General features: G+C 41.6%; 1 protein-coding gene across 4 annotated transcripts in view; it reads left to right on the top strand.

The window, feature by feature from the left end:
* LOC105026767 (storkhead-box protein 2) overlaps window positions 1–26246 on the top strand; it is a 62373-nt gene continuing 36127 nt past the window's right edge. For 3 of the 4 annotated variants that reach the window (XM_010898453.4, XM_034291801.1, XM_020046057.2), the window contains exon 1: window positions 1–937. In XM_010898453.4, the coding sequence (XP_010896755.2) occupies window positions 610–937 (328 nt within the window). In that variant the 5' untranslated portion in view covers window positions 1–609. Of the gene's footprint in view, window positions 938–25367; window positions 26025–26246 lie in introns of those variants that run through there. The other variant, XM_010898458.5, reaches the window with a different exon arrangement.

Genomic DNA, 26246 nt, shown 5'->3' with positions numbered 1-26246 from the left:
GAAGACGAAGAAGAAAAATAAAAAAAGAACTGCAGGTGGCGTAAAAAACCTATCAAATATATCGGAGGACTACAAGTAGACTGTAATACCGTGACTGTTGCAGAAAGATCACTGATACCTATAAAGTGGAACATCTGTGTCAGCAAGGTACGAAGGATTTAATTACCTTTAGGGAATCACGCGAGTTTATGCTGCGGAGTGGTAGGGACAGGTGTCCCACGAGACCAAATCCTTATCCTCCTTCTGTGGCTGACAAAATCCTCGGAAACCTTTCTGCTGGAAGAATGATCTGGTTGAGCTACCAATTTACAATCGATTTCGATACAATGCATGCCGTTAACTTGGTTTGAGACGTGAATGTAATTTCGGCACCTCGGGATAGTAGGCCTGCATACATTAAACATCTGACAGGTACGTTGCCTTGGCGAGATGCATATCCAAAAATAGGTGCTGTATTGCAGCCTACTGTGGAATGTCTGGTATGCTTTTGTTGCGGGACAGTCTTCAGACTCTCTACCCTACTTATGGATTGTATTTATTAAATTGAATGGTGTCATGTTTGATACTGTTCATGACTTCAAGTTTACAACCTAGGACAAAAAATCGACAATGGAGTCTTTCCTACAGATAGCACCTCACTCCCTAGCTATCGTATTGACTCGGGTAGGCACGGGTGATTCTACTGGTGTGTCGGAGAGCGAGGAATTGCCGCGCCATCACACCGGCTATGAGATTTTTGCGGATTTTAAAGCAGAGAACACACAGCACGTTTGGAATCAAAGAATCTCAGACGCTATATCGGATACATTTTTCTTGGGCTGGATTGATGAGCACGTGCTGTTGATCCAGGGTAAAGAGGATCACCTGGAGGTTCTCAGAGAGGGATGGATGAGGAGATCTCTAAATCCGCCGCGAGGGTTCCATATCAAATATTTAGGTAAGCTAATGTAATTGTATATTTGAGAGCATTGGATGCAAAATGTTGCTGACTAAGTGTGATGTTTTTATTTTAACGTTGTGTGCAAACACCAGCATCGATTTACCAATGCATGCACATCAGTAGCATGTTGATCACCACACGTTGGTGTTCATTTTACAGCACATTTAGACATTCGCCTACAATGCACAAAACGCTGGGAATTTGTCATGCAACAAACACACACACTAACTGTCTGACCAACTAACTAGTATTGAGTTAGTCTGACAGTTGAAAGATATAGTTTGAATTGACTGAAATGTATTGGAAAATTGGGATTCTCACGATCCTCAGGCAATCATTTTAAATGATCTTATGTGTAGAAAACAACTTAAGCATTGTTTTTGTTTTGCATACATTCTGAAATATTATTTGGTCATGTCCAGTCTACTGTTCAGCTGGGCTTGTGGGCATTGCAGAGGGATGGAGAAATCTTGTCAGTGGTGAGGGTTTTATATTATCTTGCTTAAACTGTTGAAAAAACACATCTAATGTAACCCTGGTTCTATGAGCCCAGAGTAATTATTATATAAGTAAATAATAGGTTTATCTTGCTATGTCATTCTCAAATCAGTTTAGCCTACATCTGGTCTGATCAGTTTGGGTATAACTCCAGTAACTAATATTTTATCTGTTTAATCAGTGAATTGAGTAGAATGAAATACAAAACAAATAGGCAATGCCAATAAATGTATAATTTCCAACTTTGCTTTACAGAGGATAGTAAGACAGACAGAGATGATGGACGCTGGTGCTGAGGCTGGCTGCAATGCAGAGTTTTTTTTCCCCTCTTTGGTACTGCAATTAATATATTTTCTTTAGAATGAAGGCCTACAGATATTTGCCTAGTTCACTGAAATGGGTAAATAACAGAAGTTAAGTCAACTTTCTTTTTACAGCTTAGTGATATTTTTATTGAATAGTGGTTGTTACTAGTTTATATATCACACCGGTATGTTTGTTGATTATCACATAGTCAGTATTCACATTGATTTCACCACATTTTCACTGTATATCCACATTGATTTCACCACATTTTCACTGTATATCCACATTGATTTCACCACATTTTCACTGTATATCCACATTGATTTCACCACATTTTCACTGTATATCCACATTGGCGCACTTAAGCAGTTCATAATACCTATTTGCAGTGCAGCTCATAAACGTGAATGGGATTTTTCAAATGCTATTTTATGTGAAATTGGTGACCAGTCCAAATGTACTCCTTTGGTAGGAATGACCTAATGTGGATTTTGTGTAATTTATAGAAGATTACACTAGGCCTTCCCCATTAATAGACCTACATGAAAAACAAAGAATTTATACAGTTTTAAAATGTTGTATATTTTGATTCTATCAATGATTGTTCATCTTAACACAATCTGAGGAGTTTAGTTAACCTACCTTTGTTCACCATTACAAAAAGACCTTGAATAAGCCTGGGAGGATCAGTGTGAGAGATCTTTAGTAAACAGTGTACAGCCTAAAGAAATCACAGAGGCCATATCTTGCTGTATAATATGGAAGTTATATATTTTTTACATTTAGCCATTGCTGTGTGCATTTGCTTTTGTAGAGGAACTGCTTTGTCAACACCATACATCCCTTTTCTTTTCTCCTATCAGAGCAGAAATATCACACACATTGATTTACACACTTGTAACTTTATTCTTGATGACCCGACAGACATTCTCCAAAACAAAATCATGCCCATTGGTTGCACTGCATCTTGTGAGCGTTCACAAATGGTGAGCATTTACTGTAGAGGTCTTCCTTGGCCTCTGAATGTTGGCGAGCATAAACCTGCAGGAGTGAGTAACTCCATTAATGTTTTTGCTTGAAGTGGGGGACTGACATCTGAGAGTGTGCAGAAACAGAGATTCTTAGCCGAGAGTGGGGGAATAGAATGATCCGATTCTTCAGTGTCAACAGCAGATAAATCAAGGTGGATGAAAATGAACGAAAACACTGACAGGGGGCAACGGACTCTGAGTGATCCGTCTTAATGCTTACCTGGTTTATGCTGGTGAAGAACAGGAGGTCTCCAGAGATGATCTGTAGGATGGGTTATGTCTGAGGGGGCAGGATGTGGGGCAACCAAACATTTCATCTGAAGAGTGCAGGGGACAAGTGGTGGTGGGGGCGAGCCGGGAGTCACAGATGAGCTGGCTGGGAGGACATTCTCTTCAGTGTAGTGGCTTGGAACGTACGGTTGGGGGAGAGAGGAAAACCAGGAGCTAAAATGATGATCAGAGACCTAGAGGGGGGTTGCTGTGATAAAATGACATGCAACATCTATCAGATATCAGGTCAAGTGTGTTACCAGCCTGAGTGGAATGGGCAATGGTGAGATCAGGCAAGGGAAATTAGAAAGAAAACGAGTCGTAGAAGGCGGTTGGTTGAAGTCACTCCATTCCGTCTCTAACTCTCATGCAATGGGAGAGCTCTGTGGCATATTTTCAGTCCTGTCTCAGAGTGATTTGTGGTTTAATAGTGTCCCTTTAGGTGTTTGGCAATGTTGGTGGAGCTATTTCCTGTCTGTTTGGCCCAGTCCATAATTAGGTTCGGCAGTGATAACATTGTCCCCAGACCCCTCTGTCTCAGTCTTTAGTTCTAATGCTGCTGTTGTTTGTGCCAGGGGACAAGGGTCAGTCAGAATTCTGTGCTGATGTATCCTTTTGGGTATAAGGAATGCTCCCTTTTATTGTCTCTGGTGTCCTGTTGAATCTTAGGAGGATTTGAGTCCTTGGACTACCTTAGGACTACGTGGCCTGACAACTCCTAGCTGCCCCTGTCAAAGGCCTCCAGGCTGTGTTGCAGATCTAATTTCTGCCTGATAATTCCTGCTGTAACTGCCCAAAGCCCACCTGGTCATCTCTGTTCTTGTCCACCTGGTTGTGCAGCTGATCTGTATGTTGCCTAAAGACTATGGATACAATTAGTTTTTGACTGTCTGGTCTTCTGAACATGCAAACATTTTGACATGGAGAGCATGTAAATGTTTCTGTATTCATGAATAATGGTAGAATATAATGAAATTACAGGGACTTATTTTTAACTTTAATCATGTAGAATAACAGGAAATGTCAGTAAATTCAAAAACATTAATATTTCTGTTTTTTACAGACATGCATCCTTTTTTCCAACAATAAGCTGGAGAAATACAGTATTTAACTTTTTGGTGTTCTCATGCTATTAGCATTGATGTCATGTGGCTATGTTTCATGTATTTTCTAATGCTATGCTAAAAAGTCAGTCCAATTAGTTCCAGTCCTGTTACTCAAATTAAGGGTAACAGGACCGAGTAGGACAAACATGAATGAGAATTTTGAAGGAAATAGTCATTTTAAATGTGTATCAGGATATTCTCATTATGTTTTTCAGTTTTAATGTGTGAACACATGCTTACAGGGAGCTGTTGTCGGCTTTCTGTATTATACATTTTCTATTCTAATATTACGAGATACTGGATTTTTTATTTCCATGAGGTGTAAGCCGTAATCATCAAGATTGAAACAAAAAAGTCTTTATGCAGTGGATATAAAAAGTCTACACACCCCTGTTAAAATGCCAGATTCTTGTGATGTAAAAGAATGAGACAAAGATAAATCATGTCAGGACTTTTTCCACCTTTTAATGTGACCTATAACTTGAACAATTCAATTGAAAAACAAACTGAAATCTTCTCACGATATTCTGTTTTTTTGAGCTGCAGCTGTAAATTAGGACATTAAACTGTATGATGTTCAACAAAAACTGGGAAAAAGTAAATGATGAACTGATGTAATGCAAACATATGGGACTGTGTGATGCTTTTCAGTTTATTAATCTTATTAATATCCGTACCATCAGCCAAGTTACTCATGTCAACAATGTTACCAAACAGTCCATGTAATGCTGATTAATTTATTAATATAACTAATATCCGTAAATATGATTCAGTAAACCAAATTGAAGTGTTTTGACAGAACAATATTTCAAAACTTGAATTTTCAACCCATTATTTCGGATGACTGGTACACAGAAAAGCGCAGCATTTTTGAAACTGCACTGTAACGTGACAGTACAGCAACGCTTTGTTTAATGAACTCTATTGAAACCCCTTTAAAATGGAATATTTAAAAAATCCGACCACGGTAAGGGTACACTCTAGATCTGATGACTGATATACAGATAACGTTTTGTATATGTTGGCGCTGTTAACATGACCAAATGTTTGAATTAACAAATTATTTATTGAAATATAACATCTTTTATGACATTGCTTCACGTTAGCTAACATTACGGTGAAGTGATCAACAAAATCGCTTGTTTAATTTGTAATGTCATCTGCAACTTGCATCTGCAACAGAAAAGTGTGTGACACAGAGGCTTAAAGCCAAAAGGGAATTAATTGATTGCTAAAGATGACATGTAAAGAGCATATTGGGATTCACACCCGAGTGTACCACACTAAAGTGTTCAGTCTACATTATTAACTTTAAAGTTCAAGATCAGAGTTGGGGACCCTTGACCTATCATAAACAATGTGGTTTATATCTGACATCCAGGTGTAAATGAAGACTTGTTTGTACTTTGTTTAAACTCGTTGACTGAATTTAGAATTTGAATGTGTGAGTGAGAATTGAGAAAGTCTATTCTAGATGAGCAACCTTTTGATAAAGATGTAGTGATTGGGAATGTCACGCCACTGAACTAATACTTGTTCAAAGCACTTGTCAGCCATAGCCACTCCTGGTGTCTTTGCCATAATAACCAATTGTGTAATTATCCCACTGAAAAACAATCCATTTTTAGTATTATACTAAGGTTTATTTGAATGAGTACACATTTGCAGCAAAAATTTCAATTATACTATACACTGCTGAGCCAAAACATGACCACCTGCCTAATGTGCTGTTGGTAGTTCTAACCCACCAAGGCACGGACTATACAAAACCCCTAAAGGTGTCCTGTGGTATCTGGCACCAATATATTAGAAGCAAATCCTTCCAGTCCTGTAAGTTGCCAAGTGGAGCCATTGTGGATTAGATTTGTTGGTCCAACACATCCCACAGATGCTCTATCAGATTGAGATCTGGGGAATTTGGAGGCCAGGGCAACACCTTGAACATTTAATCATGTTCCTCTATCCATTCACAAATTATGTGTGCAGTTTAGCATTGGTGCATTATCCTACTGAAAGAGGCCACTGGAATACCATTGCCATGAAGCAGTGTACCTGGGCTAGAATGATGTTTAGGTAAATGGCATGTGTCAAATAAAAAATGACATGAATGCCCGGACCCAGGGTTTCCCAACAGAACATTGCCCTGAGCATCGCACTCCCTCTACCTGCTTGTCTTCTTCCCAGAGTACATCCTGGTGCCATCCTGGTGCCATCACTTCCCCAGGTAAACAGCGCACACATACACGGCCATCCAGGTGACGTAAACAACTGGACTCATCGGACCAGACGACCTTCCACTGCTTCAAGGTCCAGCTCTGACGCTTGCATGCCCATTGTAGGTGCTTTCAACGGTGGACAAGGGACAGCATGGGCACTCCGTCTACGCAGCAGGGTGCTATGACCTGTGTGTTGACACTTTCCTCCAATATCACTTGTGCCACAGTAGACCTTCTGTTGATTTGGATCAGACGGGATAGCCTTCATTGCCCTCGTGACCAACCCCCTTTCACTGGTTTGTGGTCTGTCCCTCCTTGGACAACTGTCCGAACTCACCACTGCTGAATGGAAGCACCCCAGGAGCCTTGTCGTTTCAGAGATTCTCTGACCCGGTCGTCCAGCCATAACAATTCGCTCAGGTCTTTACCCCTGCCTATTTCTCTGCATCCAACACGTTGATTAAGAGAACTGACTGTTTGCTTACCATTTAATCTCCTCAGACCTTGACATTTGCCCTATTCGTTATTCACTTCACCTCTGAGTGGTCAATGTTTTGGCTCATCAGTGTACTGACGAAAATAAATTAGAGGTGAATCTAGGTGAAGGAAGTGGTTGATTGAAGCAGTTTGGATTGAATAAAAAGCTGTATCTCGTCTGCATTAGAACCATAATGCACAGCTCTTCTGCTTTGTCATCTAACCATTCAAAACAAAAGCAAATGTATTATTTTTTTACAAATGCAATTTGTCCCAGAAACAGGAGCAATGGTCAAAAACCAAGTCTTTTGAGACCAGTGTAGCAATGCAAAAGTACTCTGTGCTTTCAACAAGGGAATAGATTGCCAACTAGCTACTGACATGTTAAAGATGCACTAAGTTTCATTATGTGGTAACAGTTCATACCAACTTTGGATATGATTATATTAAAATATAGGAAAACAGGATATTTATTCTTATTCTGTTACCCCCATCCCCTACCAATGAAGTGTATCGTAAGATCAAAAGAAATATGCAGTGAGCAAAGCCCATTTAAAACTCTAGCCCTTTTCCATTGGACAATTACACACATTAAAAGATTCACCAGAATGACTCAGGCTCAAATAATCTGAGACCTTAAATATTGCTGTCCAACAATGATTCCTGACCAAATTTACTAAGCTCGAGCAATTATTAAAAAAACGATTGATGTTGCTCTAAGAATTTACCAAAGTGCCTCCACTAAGTATTTACATGGGGTGTGAATACATGCTTGTTTATTCATTTGGAAAATGTTCCCTAACTTACACTGTAGGGAAACATTTAATTGAATGCCTTTTATTTTAAAATTAAAACCTGATTGGCTATGATTGTGAATAATGAGACTGCAATGTAACTTTCTTAGTCTCTGATGCTGTTATGGCTGTGAGAAATATGAAGGGAAACATGGAATATGGGTATACAGTTGGTGACCCTGAAGCTCTTTAATTTGGAAACTTTAGTGGACCGAAAGTTTGCTACAGAATGATTCTTGAATGGGTGCAAAGTATTTACATGTGACACATTTTCTGTCAGCTCCTAATTCTGGGCATTATTGTTGAGAACAATGTTTTAGATCATTAGTGAATAATAATCTGCTTGTGTTTTATTGGGGTGAGAACCATTATTGAAGTTGACATTCAATTTGTTTGTCCTGTACTATGACTTGAATATGGCAAATTAACTTGTAAAAGCAATTTGAAGTCTGTTTGCTCAATATTTCTTTCATTGCAACACAATTCATAACTTTGACATTCATCACCAGAAATTCTATTTTTTAGGAGAATGACAATGTGTTTGTTCTTACAAAATTTTCCTGTACTTTTACAGCTTTGAACTGGCGACTGTGCTGCCAGACCTTTTACTAGATTTTTACCAGATTTTAAGTACATAATTGCACAGTAAATATGAATTAATCTGTAAATTAATGGCTAACATCCTCATTTTAGTGGTGATGTGCCATCTACTAAGGTGTTTCATCCATGTTTTAACAAGACAATTCACTGTTTTTGCCATTCAATACCACTTAAATTGGCAGGATCTTTGATAGTACAGTGAATATACAAAGTCTACACACCCCTGTTAAAATGTCAGGTTCTTGTGATGTAAAAGAACGAGACGAAGAGAAATCATGTCAGAACTTTTCCCACATTTAATGTGACCTATAACATGAACAGTTCAATTGAAAAATAAAAAGCTCACAATAACCTGGTTGCATAAGTGTGCACACCCTTAAACTAATACTTTGTTGAAGCACCTTGTGATTTTATAACAGCCATCAATCTTTTTGAGTAGGAGTGTATTAGCATGGCACATCTTGACGTGGCAATATTTGCCCACTCTTCTTTGCAAAGGCGCTCCAAATCTGTCAGATTGCGAGGACATCTCCTCCTGTGCACAGCCCTCTTCATATCACCCCACAGATGTTCAATTGGATTCAGGTCTGGGCTCTGGCTGGGCCATTCCAAAATGTTAATCTTCTGGTGAAGCCATGCTTTTGTGGATTTGGATGTGTGCTTTGGGTCATTGTCGTGCTGAAAGGTGAACTTCATCTTCAGCTTTCTAATGGACGCCTAAAGGTTTTGTGCCAAAATTGCCTGGTATTTGGAACTGTTCATAATTCCCTCCACCCTGATTAAGGCCCCGGTTCCAGCTGAAAAAAACAGCCCCAAAGCATGATGCTGCCATTACCATGTTCACTGTGGGTATGGTGTTCGTTGGGTGATGTGCAGTTTTTTTTTTCAATTGAATTGTTCACATTATAGGTCAAATTAAAAGTGGAAAAAGTTCTGACATGATTTATCTTTGTCTGATTTTACATCACAAAAACCTGCCATTTTAACAGGGGTATGTAGACTTTTTATATCCACTGTATAACAATTAAAGTCTGTAATTTTTTTGTTTTTGTTTTACAGTGTAGAGTAGGGGTGGACCGATAAATTTTTTTCAGGGGCGATTCCGATACCGATTATTAGTGATCAAGGAGTCCGATGACTGTTATTTGGGTCCGATTTATATTTCTGGTAAAAATGAATGTTTTTACTGTCAATTTGAAGTCATTCGTTCAGGCATTTTCAGTGGAGTAACGTCAGTCCACAAAAAAAATGGGTATTGTCATCATAGAAAAAGATCATATTGAGGTTAACGTTTGTTGCAACATCAGTTTAGATTATTGTGATAGCAACATCAGTATTCCTACCTCTCGTCTCAGCCATGCATCTTTCTGCGTTCTTCTTTACCATGTCTCTCTCACAAATATGACAGTGTTGATTAGCTGTTAATTTGTGATGTATAACCAAACTGATAATTCTGCAGGCAGGACATTGAGCGATACAAGCAGAAACCTTTCAGAGAGTTGCGGCTGCCAGAGAAGCGCATTTAATGCTAAGTATTTTATCGGCAGTTTATCAGACAAATTAACAATTCTGATTATTGTAAAAAGTATGAATATCGGGTCCGATTATTGATCTGACTGATAATCAGTCGACCCATACTCTAGAACATGTACTCTTACTCACTAGCAAGTTCTTCCATCCTGGAATTTCAGGTTAGATTAGATTGAGATTAGATTCAACTTTATTGTCATTGTACAAGTACAGTACAACGAAATGCAGTTAGCATCTAACCAGAAATGCAAATAGAAGAGGGCAGATAATCTACAAGTATTATTATGTATATTACAAGTGGAATGTATAAATGTGCAATGAAGGCAAATGCAGTACAAATGGCAATACTAAATGTGCAATTAAGGCTAATAGAGGAGGGCAGAAAATGTGCAAGTATTAAGTATAGTGTATGTTACAAGTGGGATAAATAGTTGTGCGTGTACAAATGGCAAATGTCATTCTAGATGTGCAATCGAGGCAAATCTGTAAGGTAGCATGTGCAACTGGGATGCAGAGATGGGAGCAATGATGTACCCGAGGTAGACAAATGTATGTAACAACTGAGAATTTCCATTATCACACTTTGCAAGGCTGATTAGTTGTCTCACTGAACACCGTAGCTAAATAGCTGGGTGGATGGGGCGATCTATTAATATGCCACAGTTTCTGATAAAACATATGGAACAAGCCGGACTTAATGTACTTAATAGTAGTTGCTTACTGGGCTTTGTGTCACAGTGCTAGCCACGGCGTATACATTCTTGTGCAGATCAATAGTTCCAAACGCTGCCAGAGAGGTATTCCATATTGATTTTGGGAGCAGGGAACTCAAGATTAAAAGGGTTTTAGGCCTCTGGGTGGGGTATGTCTACAAACTTCAAGGAGAACAAACAGGCATTAAAAACACAGTTTTCCATACTTAAAAGTGACAAATGTAACCGATTTTTTGTTTTTAAGTAATATGACCCGGTAAAATGTTCATGTTTGAGTGTGGTATGGGGCCTTCCTTTCTTTGCCACAGAACAACTTGGTAAAAACGGTCTCTGTTTCAGCAACAGTAACGCCACTTGATAAGAATGCTATTCACAGCTGCTGATATAAGAACTGTGAAGGCTTTTGAATTCATGATGCCTAGTAGAGGTGAAACCACTCCCCTCTAATCCTGGCACTGATTACCTAGCAATGACTAATTGCCTCTAAACCTAGTTGATATTTTAGGTTTGCCAGGAGCAAGTCAACAGATCAAGGTGGAACTAGTCTATTGGAATGATAGAAATGACTTGGTGCTAAATATCAGAATGCAGGTCTAGACAACCATAACATTTCTAGTCAGTTGATGTGTACACAATTGACAATTCACGTATTACCTTGTAAATAAAAGCCCAGCTTAAGTTTGAGCTTTTTAGGATGTGTAAATCTGTCTCAAATGATAGCCAAATCAAGGTAATATCCCAAGTACCTGTATTATTACACTAACTTTGTGATTTATCTGAAACATGGAATAGGGATTTGCATTCCTGATCTTGAACTTCTTTTTGTTTCTTTCAGTTACAGCTGGAAGCGGTAGTGGCCTTAATATTTTATTATGATTCACATTAGCGACTTTCTAAGCAGCAGCTACACTTCCTTGGGTCTCATTTAGGTATTGGCCTACCTGGAGAAAGAAAGATGGCCCTGTTTGGATTTGGAAGCAGTTGGAAGAAATATGGTATTGAAATTGACAGAATATTCTGCTACTGCTGCTGAATCACTATTTGTCAAGGACAGTATGGTTTTTGACTCCAGGTTCAGATCACTGCCAACTCCAATATAGTCATCATTAAGAGTCCAACATTAACTCTATCAGATTTTTTTACTGCATGAGAATTTTACTTCCTTTCTATTATCTTTCAAGTGCTGTAACTCTTTCAAAAGTCCAACTTTTATCGTAGTACATGCAAGCCAATGTTAGCCCACACTGAGCCCTGAGTCCTGTGTACAGCACTATCTGTATAAAATGTGCATACTGCCTGCATTAGAGAAGACGTTTGTGTGCATCAAAGGGTACCATGCAAACATTACTGATTATTTTCCGAAAATACACCACAACAGTCCTGCATTTCCTGTCTGAGAGGAATATTACTGTTTTGTTGTTGACTGCCAGTAAGAAGCAGCTGTAATCAGTAAGGGGATCCTTGCAGCAACAATCATACACGGTTCCCTTGTCTGGTTTCTCTCAACCACCTATGGTAACTTGAAGGTCTTGGAATGTCTGGACCCTTTGTAGTTGTAATTTGGAGTATCAAATTACAGTTATCAAATTACCCAGTCCCGTGACACACATTCATCTACAAAGCTAGCTCTCCCTCAACACATCAAATATAAAAGAAACACCCTTGGTTTCTTCAAAGATGAAAAGCAGTACTGCTTGAAGCAGACTTCAATAAAGGAAACTGGTGGTGTTGTGAGTTTATAAGGGTGGGGAGGTAGTTCTTTTGCTTATGTTCCTGGGCATGGTGGTGTTAGGGTGGTGTGTATATGGTGTGAACTCTGTCTGTGCAGGCAGGAGGAGGACCCTACGTGTCACCGCTCCTCGTAAATCTCCTCTCCTCCTCTCATCAGAGCACTGTTTCACTGCCAGCTGTGCTTTGCTCACCTCCAGGCAGGTTGTATTCCTCCCTTAGCCCCTCTCCTGAACACAGACAGACACACACGCTTTGAAGAACTGTTCCGTGACACACAAAGGCACCATTCACCGCTCTACTTTCACCATTGTCTTTAACATTCCCAGGTAGTTTTTACCACCTGGTTCAGTGCTGCCACCCACTGGTGTTCTTTGGTCTTGTTTTATTCAGCGCTGGAACATGAGGTAGATTTATGTTAAGTCTGAATTTGAAGAGGTATCACTAGCAATGTCTTTAGACCTAGAGTCTAGATGCAGAATGGGTCAGCAGGATGGAATGAGTGCTCCAAACACCCTCCCGCCCTGTCGGATTACTCACGTGTAGAAATGCCTGTGGGAGTCATTAGGTGGTGGTCATGGCATTGCTTTCTGATCTCTGAGGTATTTCCAGTTTGGAAGGTGCTCAAATCCATTTAAGCAGGATCATCCCCCAATAAAACTGTTTTTGGATGGCTAACTCCAGCAATGGTGCCCTCTACTGTTGTAGGGGAGGGCACAAATGAATTGCAGAGATGGATAGAGGACTTTGATATCGCCACTGACGACTACCACCATTTTAAAGTAATCAGCTGGTTTGGGCTAGGTGGGTAAAAGTGTTGCTTTAGGAATTTGTCAATTTTCATAATATAACTGGAATAATTTTAGAATGGTGGAATTAATTGTTATTGTGTTCTTCCTGTTTTGGGGAGCGTCTATCAGAGGAGGGTAGTTGAAATGAGAACATAAAGAAATACCTTTTGTTTTAGTTACAAACGAACAGCCTAAAATGGAGCAGCAGGGGGGAGCCTATGTTTGATATCTGGAGAAGGTTAAGCTTTTCTTTTCACAGGAAATTGCAATAGATTACTTGGTTAGTGCTTGTGGATATCATAATGATCAGCAGGGCTATATCAAACATGGAGAACTTGTGTATATATAAGGTGTGTGTATATAGGGTATATTTTGAAATATTATTTTAAATAGAAAATAGTGCCATATGCAGATGCGCTTAATTTATGAATTACCCAGATTGTCATTTCAAAACTGTATGGGTAAGCAACTCTGAACATTCTATTCTTCTCTACAAAAGAAATTCTCAGCCAGACATGGGTCAGTATAATTTTTTTTACAATCACTTATGGCCATTGGGATTGGTTTACAGCTAATCAGCAGTTTGCAGAGTTACATACCATGGCCAAGGTATTAAAAATAAATACAATCGGACGTTACTGAAGCATTGAAAGTTCCCAGGAGCACAGTGGGCTCCATCTTGGTGAAATGGAAGACGTTTGGAACCATTAAGACTGTTCTCAGAGCTGCCCGAACTAAATACCTGGGCCACAAGGGACTTGGTCAGGCGTCTCATGAAACATGGGAACAACACTTCACATGTTGTCACATTTTTTTTTTGGATTGCAACAGTCATTCTTAATGTTGTACAACAAAACTATGTTTCAGTTTACTCCTTAATAAACGAATAAACGCCCTTTCAAGGCACAGATGTTTTTTTAGTTTTTTTTCATGGTGTAGATACTAACCATGTTTTGACTTTGCCAAGGGCAGTCCTATTTCTGCTGTCAATGCATGACTTTTGGGTGTAGTCGAGAATGTAATATCTACAGGTGAAACCAGGGAACACCTCAACTGCTTCTCTGTTGCCATAAATCTCATCTCACACCCAATGCAGCACCCAGAAAACCTTATTGATGGTGGTATTCTCTAGTTTAAGCGTAATGGTATTCATGGGGTGAGAAAATGAGGTAAGTTATTGTAAATATTTGTCCACTAGGGGCCACAGTTGCATAGCAAAGAATACCTCCCCACCATTTTGACAATGTCCTATTTATACCAGGATGTCTGGAACCTTAATGAATAAAGACTGACCTGGTGAGTAAATATTGTTTGTAAAAAACAATGATTCTGCTAGGTAGTAGACCAGGGGCTGTAATCCTTTTTTCAGGCATCCCCCATCCTGTTGGCTATTTGCAAATATCATGTTTAGACTTCTGTTATTTTGTCAGGTAAAGTCCACTTATATTGGACATGTCTTCTGATGTCATTGGATAGTTTTAAGGGGCTTGTATACAGCACCTTATTTATTTTTGTAAATGCAGTACCATCTCCCATTGCCTCAGCTTAGGTGTTGGCTAAGCTTTGTTGCAGCCCTCCTGAATTACTAACATTTTTATCCACAAATGTTTTTGACAACCGTTCTCCCTTGCTATTCAAATCAATCGCATCATCTTGTAACACTTATAGAGCTCCGGCTGAATAAACAGATGTGTTAATCCAGGATTAACTTCAGCTGTCAATTTGCTTCCCAACTGAACTGGTTTGTGCATATTTTATGATTTTTCTTGAGGCATGTAAAAAAAAAAAAAAAAGTAAGGTAATTTCTATGACCCTTTGTGACACTCTCATTTTTCTGCCTAGAAAACTATTTGAGCTAGCAATTATTTAGAGTCACGAGAGTGAGTGAGAGAGCCATTGACAGCCCAACGAATCACTGGGCAGAGGTATTCAGTTTTACAATGTATCAAGGCAGTAGTTCCATATGCTAGATTGCTATTGATTCATATGAAATGGTGCAAAACTGGTATACATGTACAAATTCACCATATTTCTGACTGATTGTTGAGTTCTCGTCTGTATGTTAGCTCTAGGGCCAACTTTCGACTGCTGTAGCTGGGGCTAATCTGTATCTATGGCAAACTTTTAAACTGGTCGCACTATTAGAAAAAAGGGTAATGCCTTTTAAAAAAAATCCCTACCTAAAGACACTGTTCTCTCGCTTATTACTGGGGATTCATCGTTCAGGATGAGATGGCTCTTTTAGTCAGTAGAGCCATGCGGGACGCGTTAACGAATAGTAATGCCCATCACTACTAGGTAGTACCCCTAGATACCTCCTAAACTCCTGAGGTGAATGTTTTGGTTTTTCGAGCCCTTGGCTCTTGTTTATAGCTACCAGGACACGCCTCTATCTCGCAAACAGTGTGAAGTGCTTGATCTAAACAACGCTATGTGGATGTATACCCACACACATACACACATTGCGTGCAAGAAAATATATTTTGTTGAATTCCATGTTTATGTCTGGATTCCGTGATTCTCTCAATGATCTCTGCAAAACGGAAATTAAAGGGCCCTAATATTTGGAGCTATTCATTGTCCCCTCTGTTCTGACCAGAGCCCTCATTTCAGTTAGCATGTGTAATGTTTGATATTCAGGGTTAAATGTGTGTTCTGAATTATTGGCCTTTTGTTTTTGTATTCTTCATTAACTTTTCCATTTAAGTCATTATTATCACTACAATGTGGTCGATCCATCTGGTTTGAAAACAACTGAACAATTGAACATTCAAAAAATGTCCGTTGTCTTTGTAGTTGATTCTGTACTTCACTGCTGCTCTATTTACCTATAAATGCTCCCTGGTCCATACCCACCTGTCGCATGGTTTCTGGGGGTGTGGCAGCCCTCTCCTCCCCCCTGTTGTTTTCTCAGCACCTCCTGAAGAGAATCTGATTTGCCTTCTGTAAAATAGGATATCTGTTGCCATTGGAGCATTGTGGGTAGTTTTCTGTTTTGTGTGTTTTGGGTCTGCTAGTGTTATTCTGTTCAACCTAGTGTAGCGTGAAGCCTTTTGAGTGAGTTATTGAGTGACTTGTACTGGTGATATTTTAATGTGAGATTTGGCCTTAAAAGGATGAAGAATCTGTAAAGCCACATTTCCATGTAAAGGGACCCCTGAGCATAAACATGTGAAGTTCATAGGATCACACCAAATTTGGTATAAAGTCTGTCTTTACTTTTTTGTTCCTTTTTTACCTTAGTTCATTTATTTTTGCCTGAGGTGGTGTGTTAAAATAGCCAGAATTCCATTCTAAAACACCAAACAATGTGCAGTCATTTAGAAAACAAATAATCCTAAGCAGTCAAAATTAAACTAAGAGCTTAGTGCTTTTTCCAATGCTTTCAAATTCTTTATCAATGTGTTTATAGGTAACCAATATGAACGCTATAAATTAACATAGCCAGTTTGGACAGGATAATGAGTGGTCATTGGTCAGTGATGTATCAGCTGACACCTGGGATCGCTCTAATCACAATATCAGATTTGATACTGACTGTTTAATCATCAGGTTAGTCACTCGGTCTGATGTGCGCTGGTCTCACTAGCATGCGGGTGGAAACACACCTACCACCCCTGCCTCCACCTGTTTGTTTTTTTTTTCTTTTCATTGGGGGATCAGTACTGAGTTACTTGCTCATTGCCTATGGGGATTGCTAGTAATGATATTAGGGTGTTCATATTGTTATTTGTAGTATCATATACACGATCATGTGATTGCAGTGAGTTACCCCGAAGAAGCAGAACCTAACGCCAGAACCTGTTTAAAGTTTTCTTGCATGTTTCTAATAAATGGTTAGACTAAAACGTGGCGTTTTCTGTCTGGACCATAAATATTGCTGTGGTTTGCGAGTCTCAATTTATAGCATCAATGGCAACACTTTCTAGTTGTTATTGGAATGTGGCCAATAGTTATCATGCTACATCCAGCCACAGCTTGAGCATAATTCAAACCATTTGGCAGAGACTCAACTCTGCCACCACAAAGTTTGTCTTATTGGGTGGACTAATATGGACAGTTATCAGGTTTTCCTTATGTTTAAAAAAATAAATACTGCTGTGGTTTGCGCAAGCTTGGGGTTCCTAACAATTTTCTTCTGTGTTTTTGTTGTATGGTGTCACTTCTTGTCATTTGCCCTGCAAAGCAAATGCTTTGATCCCAGTAACATTTGACCATAAGCTGTTTATGAACTTCAGTTTAAACTTTCATGCTTATCAGGGTTGGTGATTGTGGTAAAATGGCAATTAATATTGGGGGCAGCAGGTAGACTAGTGGTTAGAAAGTCTGACCACTATGCAAATGTTTTCTGGATTTAATCTCCTTGCCTGGAAAGGTACAATCTGTATTTGTCCTGGCGCAAGGCACTTAACCATATTTACTCCTAGGTCATTGCTGTGAATGAGATTTTCATCCTCCTTGATAAAATAAGGGTAATACAAATATTGCATATACAGTATTGCTACTTAGGCACTCTGCTCTCTGTTTTATAAAAAGTTTAGACGTTGCGCAATGTTTTCTGTACTGCCAGGTTGCCCATGACCTCAGACACAAAGCAGTATGTCTTCTATACTGCCAGGTTGCCCATGACCTCAGACACAGGGCAGTATGTCTTCTATACTGCTAGGTTGCTCAGACACTGAGCAGTATGTCTTCTATACTGCCAGGTTGCCCATGACCTCAGACACAGAGCAGTATGTCTTCTGTACTGCCAGGTTGCCCCTGACCTCAGACACAGGGCAGTATGTCTTCTGTACTGCCAGGTTGCCCATGACCTCAGACACAGGGCAGTATGTCTTCTGTACTGCCAGGTTGCCCATGACCTCAGACACAGGGCAGTATGTCTTCTGTACTGCCAGGTTGCCCATGACCTCAGACACAGGGCAGTATGTCTTCCGTACTGCCAGGTTGCCCATGACCTCAGACACAGGGCAGTATGTCTTCTGTACTGCCAGGTTGCCCATGACCTCAGACACTGAGCAGTATGTCTTCCGTACTGCCAGGTTCCCTATGACCTCTGACAAATCGCAGTACTTTCTCTATAATGACTTTTAGAGGTCAGAACATTACACACTGTAAGCCTATGAGCATGACCAACAGTGTGAAGTGCCAGGGCTGTATTCATTCCGGGAAACACAATGCTTTAGTTCCAAACGGTTTGTCCAACAGAATAAAACTGGAAGGGAACTACCTGAATTTGTCCAATGAATATTCGGCCTGAAACAGGAAGGGATGTTCCTGAATTTGAGAAAATATTGTTTTGCATTAACTGAATAAATGTGGCATAGGTGCTGCTAGTAAAACCTGCCTCTAGTGATCGACAACACCTAGGGACAGAATACACAATCTATGCATAGTTATAAAATGGCCTACAGTGAATCTGGAACGTATTGAGACCCCTTTACTTTCTCTGCATCTTGCTGTCCAGCCATATTAAGTAACAGGGCAATAAGGGCTTTTTTTTTTTCCCCTCTCTCAAAAATGGAAAATCCTTTTCTATAACCTTTTAACTCTTAGCATAACCCCAAAAAAACAACCAGAATTATACATTTTACCCTGAACCTAACCCCTCAAGCGAATATAACCTTTATATTTCACAGGGGCTGGCGTTAAGTAAACGTTTTTTTCCCTCTTTTACAGTCTATTTCTTTTCCCCCCCGCAAGTTTAGTAGAATGTACATGCACACCGAGAGAGACGGGCAGCTGAAGGGGTCATAGCTGTGTGAGGAATGTTGTTTTAGTTAATTGGAGAGTGATTGCGTGGTGTACTGGACACTCACTGTGCCAGTTGGCTGGCGGGGATTGCCGGTTCTGTAGCCGTTCCTTCTACATATGTGGATGGCAGGTGGCCTTCTGGAAGGCCAAGGAGTGGACAGCCCTAAACATTTCATCATGTCAACTGGTTAATTACCATGTATTCCGTTATCATGCCTCATCGCTGGGAGCCGGCCTTGTTGGAAATGGAATACATTTTAATATTAAGTGATCGCACATGTTTTGACCACATTGCCATGAAAACTGTTATGTTATTTTAAATTCTGGCTGACTGTTTCCTTGCAGCTCAGAAAAAAGTTGCCTGCTGCCCAAATGGCAGGATTTTTCAGTTCCAGACCTCAGACTGTTCCGATCCAATAACTCCACCTCCCTACAGTATTCTGTCTTGCAGACTTACAGCCAAGGAGGGACTCTTAAATCTGATGAAGATGTAGGCCTATGACTGGAGCAGTTGGAATACATATTTCTGTCTGAAACCGTGACAATGTTTTTGTCCCTGGGCCAGTGGCCAATAGCCCTGAACAGTGAAGGGTATACTGAATAGACTGTTTAACCAGAACAGTAGAAATATAACTCACCATTGATTCAGGCAAGTACCACACAGAGATGTAGAAAATTGTCAGCGATCAAACAATCAAAGCTCAAATAGTCCAAAAGTGATTGTATTGGGAAGCAGTTAGCTTAAATTTACATTTATTTCTCTGTAACCTAGCATTTTCTATAATCTATTCCAGATACAAACCTTTAATATAATAATGTCATGAAAAATAGAAAAATATATGCTATGTTACAATTAACCATTAGTTATTGGTGATCTATGATAAGTTATTATGAGGACACTCCGAGAAGAATCGGGCTGTCTGACTCCTGTTTGTGCTTGGAGCCATGGAGTCCCATACTAAAGCCTGAAGTTCTGTGATGCAGAGAACCAGGTTTGGACCAGGTCCATGCAACCGCGGGTTGGCAGCAGTCTAGATCCGCTGCTGTGCATTTCAGCCAGAACAAAACTGTAATTATGCTGTCTTTATAAAAATGTATTCTATAGGAGGGCGGCACTTGTGATTACTTGGTCCAGCTGGTTAAGATGGGGCACCAAAACAGCTTGATTCTCTCAGAGCTCTCTATGTGCCCCCATGGACCATGAATCCACTCAGATCCGCTACCCTGAGGACGGCTCCAATGTTATTCCAGCTGGCCCCCCCCCCCCCCCGTGTTCCCTGCCTTGCCGGGGTTGTGGTGCAGAGGAGAGGAATAAAGAGGGGACCTGCACTTTCTCATGTCCTGACCTGCTAATGGCATGGCTGCATGCACAGCACCATATTACTGCCCACCCAGCATTGGTGCTGTAACTTAACTAACAATGTGTTGGTGGGAGATTTTGAGATGGTCTTTTGAGGGACTTTGAGAAATGACTAGCTACTGTTTTTGGAAGCTCTTTTTAGTGCTGGGCATTATTTTACTGTGGTCATATTGGCAAACGGGTGAGCAGCAGCAGCGGAGCCGCCAGCTCTTTGGTCCAGTGTTATTTTCTGAGGGGTGGAGGAGGACTCTGATGACAAAGGGGATCATGGTAGCAGGGGGTGGGAGACTGGCTTATAATGAAGACAGTGTTTGGCTGCGCCTCGAAGAACACTGGCTTTGTCAGTGGAATCTCGTGACATACACGACCGAGTGGTCCATGTTTACACCATGGATCTGCAGTATGGGAGCTCAGCCTGTCCTAGGAGAGGTTCTCAGGCTTGTCCGCCTTGGAGAATGATGGGTGTTGGTGGTGAGCATACAAGGACCCCCGCTGAGATGTTTTTGTGTAAACAAGTGAAATTCTTAATTGTCACACGCTACATTACAGATGTTATGTGGGACACGTTCCTGACTCCACGCAGGTACTGATGTCTAAAGACCAGGTCTTTATCAGTGTGTGTTGGACTGGAATGAGCGACGGCGTATGAAGGCTGCTCCGGCTCCATGTAGAAACATGAACAATGTGTATTTCATCATTCGGAGGTAACAAAAAATATCGCAATGGCCCCTAAAAAATTCTCCTATCACCAGCAACAGCACTTGTTCAGTGGGTTCCTGATGAGTAAGCCAATGGTCATGGCGACCACCAAGAGGCTTAGGGCAATTCTAAATAAATTAGTGTTCCACGTCTGAGCTGGGAGACACTGTTTATTCTACAACACAGCTCGGGTGCTTCACAAAGTGGTCTGGTCTGGAGTGGTCTAGTCCAAGCCTGTATCTCAATCCAGTTTTGACTATGTGGCAAGATTTGAACATTGCTCTTCACCAAAGGTCCCCATCCACCTTGACCAAGTTTGAAGCTTAGAAAGAAGAATGGGTAAAAATCGCTCTGTTCAAATGTGCTAAGCTGGTAGACACAAATCTATGGCTAAATTTGCTGCCAAAAGTGCCATAAATATCGACTAAACAGGCCGAATACTTATTTTCTGTTTTGTATTTGTAAATAATTTTAAAAAATTTGTGGGTTTGCTTTTCGCTTTGACATTATGGATCTGTTTGTGTTGATCAGTGGAAAATCTATTTTGATTTCATATTGTAACACAATCAAATTTGGAAAAGTAGGGTGAAAACCTTTGAGAGCTACTCTAGTACAAACAGCTATTGTATTATCCAATAATGGGTGGAAGCCAATGGCCTGAATGATACAACTGAGCCAGTGTTTTGCATATTTTGTAAACTAACCAAGCACACCACACTATTAGGCACACCTGCTCGTTAGCACCAATAGTCAAACTGCAAATCATGGAGCTGCAACTTCATAGATAAAGCATACAGACATTTTCATGAGGATTAATGTCACCAAACATTAGAATGGGGGAAGACACTTGATCAAAGCCATGGTATGATTGTTGGTGCCAGACATGGTGGTTCCAGCATCTCAAAAACAGCTGACCTAAGGTTTTTATACACTACAGCCTTCAAACGCAACCCAATTAATAATGAGTTAGAACAGAACCTGCCGGCTCTGTGGGCAGAAACGACTTAAGAAGAGAGATCAGAGAGGAATGGCCAGCCTCGTTCAAGCTGACTGAAAGGCCACAAATACACAAATAATCACTCTTTACAGCAGTGTTCTGCAGAAGGCCTTCTCTGAATACACAACGCATCAAACCTTTAAGCGGATGGGCATACAGGAGCAGGAGACCATGCTGACTTCCACTCCTGGCTGGAGCTACAGAAGCTGAAAGACCACACCGAGTTCCACTCCTGTCAGCTAAGAATCAGAAGATGGGGCTGCAGTGGTCATGTGATCCCCAAAACCTGATGACGTTATAATGGAAAAACCCTGTCCTGGTCTGACACATCTCGATTTCTGCAGTTACTTGCAGATGGTGGCATCAAAATTTGGCATAAACCGCATGGATCCATCCTGCTGTTACGCACCAGGCTGCTGGTGTGTAATAGTGTGGGGAATGTTCTCACATGAGGCCTAATTGGGCATCATTTGAATGCCACAGCATACCTAAGCATTGTTGCTGACCGCATGCATCCGTTTATGGCCACCGTCTACCCATTTTCAAATGGATATTTTTTACCATATAATAACCATGTCACAAAGCATGCATCATCACAAGCTGGTTTCACCAACATGACAGTGACTTTAGTTTACTCAAAGGGCCTGCACATGTTATTTCCAGCATCTTTGTGATGAGGTGAAATGGGGAAATCTGCAGGAACTGTGTGATGCTGTCGAGTTAGCATGGAACAGAATCTCCAAGGAACGTTTCCAGGACCTTGTTGAATCCATGCTGCTAAGAATTCTGACTTTTCTATAGTCAAAAGGGGTGCTGCTGGATACTAGATGGGTGTACCTAATAGAGGCCACTGAGAATATGTAACTTATGTTCAGGTAGTCACATGGAAATACTACAATGCAATGCTAACTTGTATTGTAGTTTTTGAAAGACTCCTATGCGCTGTGTGTGTGTTTGTGTTTGTTTTTGCAAGTGGAGTTACATTCCAGGAGTGCAGTTCCGTAAAATGGGCCCAGACCACTATTGGACCGGTGAAAACATTTAGCTCAGGCAGTAACTTCAGAGAGTATTATTATTATATCGGGAAACAAACACACGTTTGCACATGGGAGTGTGGCAAATGAGTCTGCTACAGTTTGAATCAACACCATGGTTTTGATATGATGCTTTTACTCTTAACTTCAGCAAATGGTGGAATCATTTATTCAATGAGTGGGCTGAATTTAGAATTTGAGATTCCAATTGCTGTGTTAAACCACAGTTTTGGGAGGGTGAATGACATTTACCTTCGACTGGTTTTATCCCTCCGTGGCTCCATTGTGTCCCATTTCAAGGAAACGTAATTTAAAACCACGTCTGCTTAGCATCAACTCTGAGTCCACTTATTAGGATGGCACAGCAGAAACATGTTTCCTCGAAGCTTAAGGCAAGTTACATATTTTCTGTTCATGTCATTTTCTTTTTGCAACATTTTTAAACCTAGACCAGTCTTTATTTACAGAGTAGTTTTTTGCAATTTATAGCCCTATTATTTGATTTGATTGGTGTATTTCTACTCCTTATCCTAATCTGACTTTAATCTTTTGCCTGTGGCCTGTTGAGCAGTCTGCTCCCCCCCCAGACCCTAAAATCATTCTCATCCCACGTTAGTGTCCTACCGGGCTGTCCTGTAGCCCTACAGGGACTGAATGAGGAAACGGTGGAGGTGATGTGTCATTGTTCCGAACTAGCGACCTCTGACCTAAACTTTATTGGAAAAACATTACTCTCTGGCATCATTGCTCGTCACCTCCAGCTGGACAGAGGGAGAGAGATTAATGGTCGGCTCAGAGGGGAAAATAATAATAACAGTTTCTCATGTCTCTTCAATGGATTTCAATGACACGGACTATCCCACAATCCAGGCTAACTCTGTAATACCCCTCTGTAAAAAAATAAAATAAAGTTACCCTGTCCTGGCTGCACTTTTATATGAACATCTGTGAACATTGTGCACTTAGGTGCACAATGATTTATATTTTCAGCATTCTTAATTTATTTTTGTCTCTTGTTAGCTGTGGTCCTATTCCCGACATGGTTGAATAGCTGTGGTCCTATTCCCGACATGGTTGGGAAGATAGGAGAGTTTGGTTTGCGACTGTAGAGTTGGAGGTATTCTGCTCTCACGCTGAAATTGTGGGCTGGCTGGAACAAAACAAACTCAACAGCTGGGAGACAACATCCTGGGGACAGGAGGTTACCGATCAAGCTCACGGAGACAGGGGGAATGGGGGAGAGGGAGAGGAGAGCTCCAACTCTTTCCAACCAGCCCGCTCAACTCCCCGTCTTGCTGTCTGCTTTCGAATTTGCATTCCTGAGGAATCACTGCTGCAGCTGTCGGACTCTTAACGAGTGAGTGGAAATCTTGGGGACCCTGTGGATGACCTTGCACTGCGGAGGAAGGTTATGAAGAACGGGGAGAAAGTTGAGAAAGAGCAGAGAAAAGAGCATTGGCGCTCAGGGCGGAGAGAAAGCAGAAGCAACAGGACGCTGTCTTGTAGCGAGAGCAACTGATAAGACCTTGTCTTTCTCACTCTCCTAAGGTAGAAGAGGCTGCGACTCGAGGCCGAGCTGCCATAAATTGTGTGGCTTTGTATGTAAATAAACGGCCAGCTCCTCACTCATAGCCTGGGCCGGGAGCCAGGTGGGCTGTGGAAGCCTAAAGGAGGTTTCAACATTTGAAATGCAAAGCCTGAGAGGATCAGTGTGTCTAACGTGAGACAGCTCCTCCATTAGCATGGGACAGAGGGGCTGACGGACTGGCTTCCTGCTCCCCCCTCCCTCCCTCACCCGCTCTGCTTCCAGAGCACCGGATCTGTGAGCAGAGGAGACGTTCAGGACTACGGCACAGCCGGCAAGCCAGCAGCGGTGGAGAGAGCGGACGACCACCACACTGACGGTTGGAGGAGGGAAAAACCGGAAAACAAAGGGAAGGAGACGCATCGCTTTCAGCTTGTGCACACTGGCCGGGTGTTTCTTTTTTTTTTTAGTTGTTTTTTTTCCTGCGCAACCGTGTGTTTTTTTATTTTTTATTATCCTCTCGCTGGAATCAAGCGCCCGTCCTCCATCATCCATCCATCCACAAACGCACTGAGAGTGTCGCGGCGCTCGCTCACTACACACCCTTTCTGAACGAGGGAGATGCGTCCACGGATGGGCCGCTTTTTACCGAGGATAGCGTGGTATTGATGGAGCGTTAACGTTTTGTTGTTGTTGTCTTTCTTGCCTCGCTGATTTCCCTGATTGGATTTTGATTAGAGGGAGGGTTTGGCGTTTTTTTTTTGTTTGTCCCTTTGCCGTTTGGCTTGGCGCAGGGCCCACGGCATAGCACGGAGCTTCCCTTCCTCTGGGAGCCCAGGGAGACGGTGAGTGACACAGGCTCAGCACAGCCCTCCCTTGGCTGCAGCTCTCATTTGTTTGGCCTCTTGTGTTCTAGGCTTGTGGTTAGCCAAGCCTTCACTCCCACGCTGAATTGAGCTATTGTCTAGATCTCGGGGTCTCACGCTGCCCCCCCCCCCCATACCCCCACCCCCTGCCTATCGTTCCCGCTCTGGAGTACGGGTTTGTCTTTGGTCGCACGTGAAGCTGCAGGCTGTAAGCTGGGATTAATGGCTGACGGTGGAGGGTGATGCATCACTGGACGCTGCTTCTGCTTTTGGATCACTCGGGTAAAAGAATAGGAAGGGGACATTCCCAAAGGCTTGTTTTTCTACCGGAGCAGCAGTGCTAGCATCACCACTGTGTGTGAGTGTGTGCGTGTGTGTGTGTGTTTGAGATCGTGCCGTGTGTGTGTGCGTGTGTATAGCAGGGAGGGAGGCGGCGCGATAGAGCAGGCAGCGTAATACTACGTCAGTGTCCTAGCTGTAGCTGCCTGCTGCCATGCCTCCAGCCTGACCTCGGCTGAGGTGCATCTGGACCACAGAGGTGTGGGTGGAGGGCCCTCCCCAAGGGTAGATGTGGGGACAGGGGTAACAACAACCCCCCCTCCGGAGGTCAGCCTAGCCTCCCCATGAAGAAGACACGGAGCACCACCCTGCGCCGGGCCTGGCCCAGTTCAGATTTCTCAGACCGGGCTTCGGAGCGCACCCGGTCCCGCAGCGAGAAGGACTACCGCCTCCACAAACACTACCCCCCTCAGTACATCTGCCAGTCCCCCCGGGGTTACATGACATCAGGTGGGTCTCTGTCTCCACTCTGTTTGGTCACCATGGAGCCTGTTTCTATGGCACCCTCTGTGTGTATCACTGTTTATATTGTGATGTTGACAGGATTATTTTTCAGGAAAAGCTGGTGCTTTTTGGTCTCAATTTGTTGCCTATTTTTTTATGTGTATTACAATATCTCTCCATTATTCAAGATTGGGCCTAGCAATATGTCACATGATGACATCATTGTAT

This window comes from Esox lucius, chromosome 4, assembly GCF_011004845.1.
Source record: "Esox lucius isolate fEsoLuc1 chromosome 4, fEsoLuc1.pri, whole genome shotgun sequence".
Lineage (NCBI taxonomy): Eukaryota > Metazoa > Chordata > Actinopteri > Esociformes > Esocidae > Esox > Esox lucius.
The sequence above is the reverse complement of the archived record's forward strand: the minus strand, read 5'-3'. Positions and strand labels throughout refer to the sequence as shown.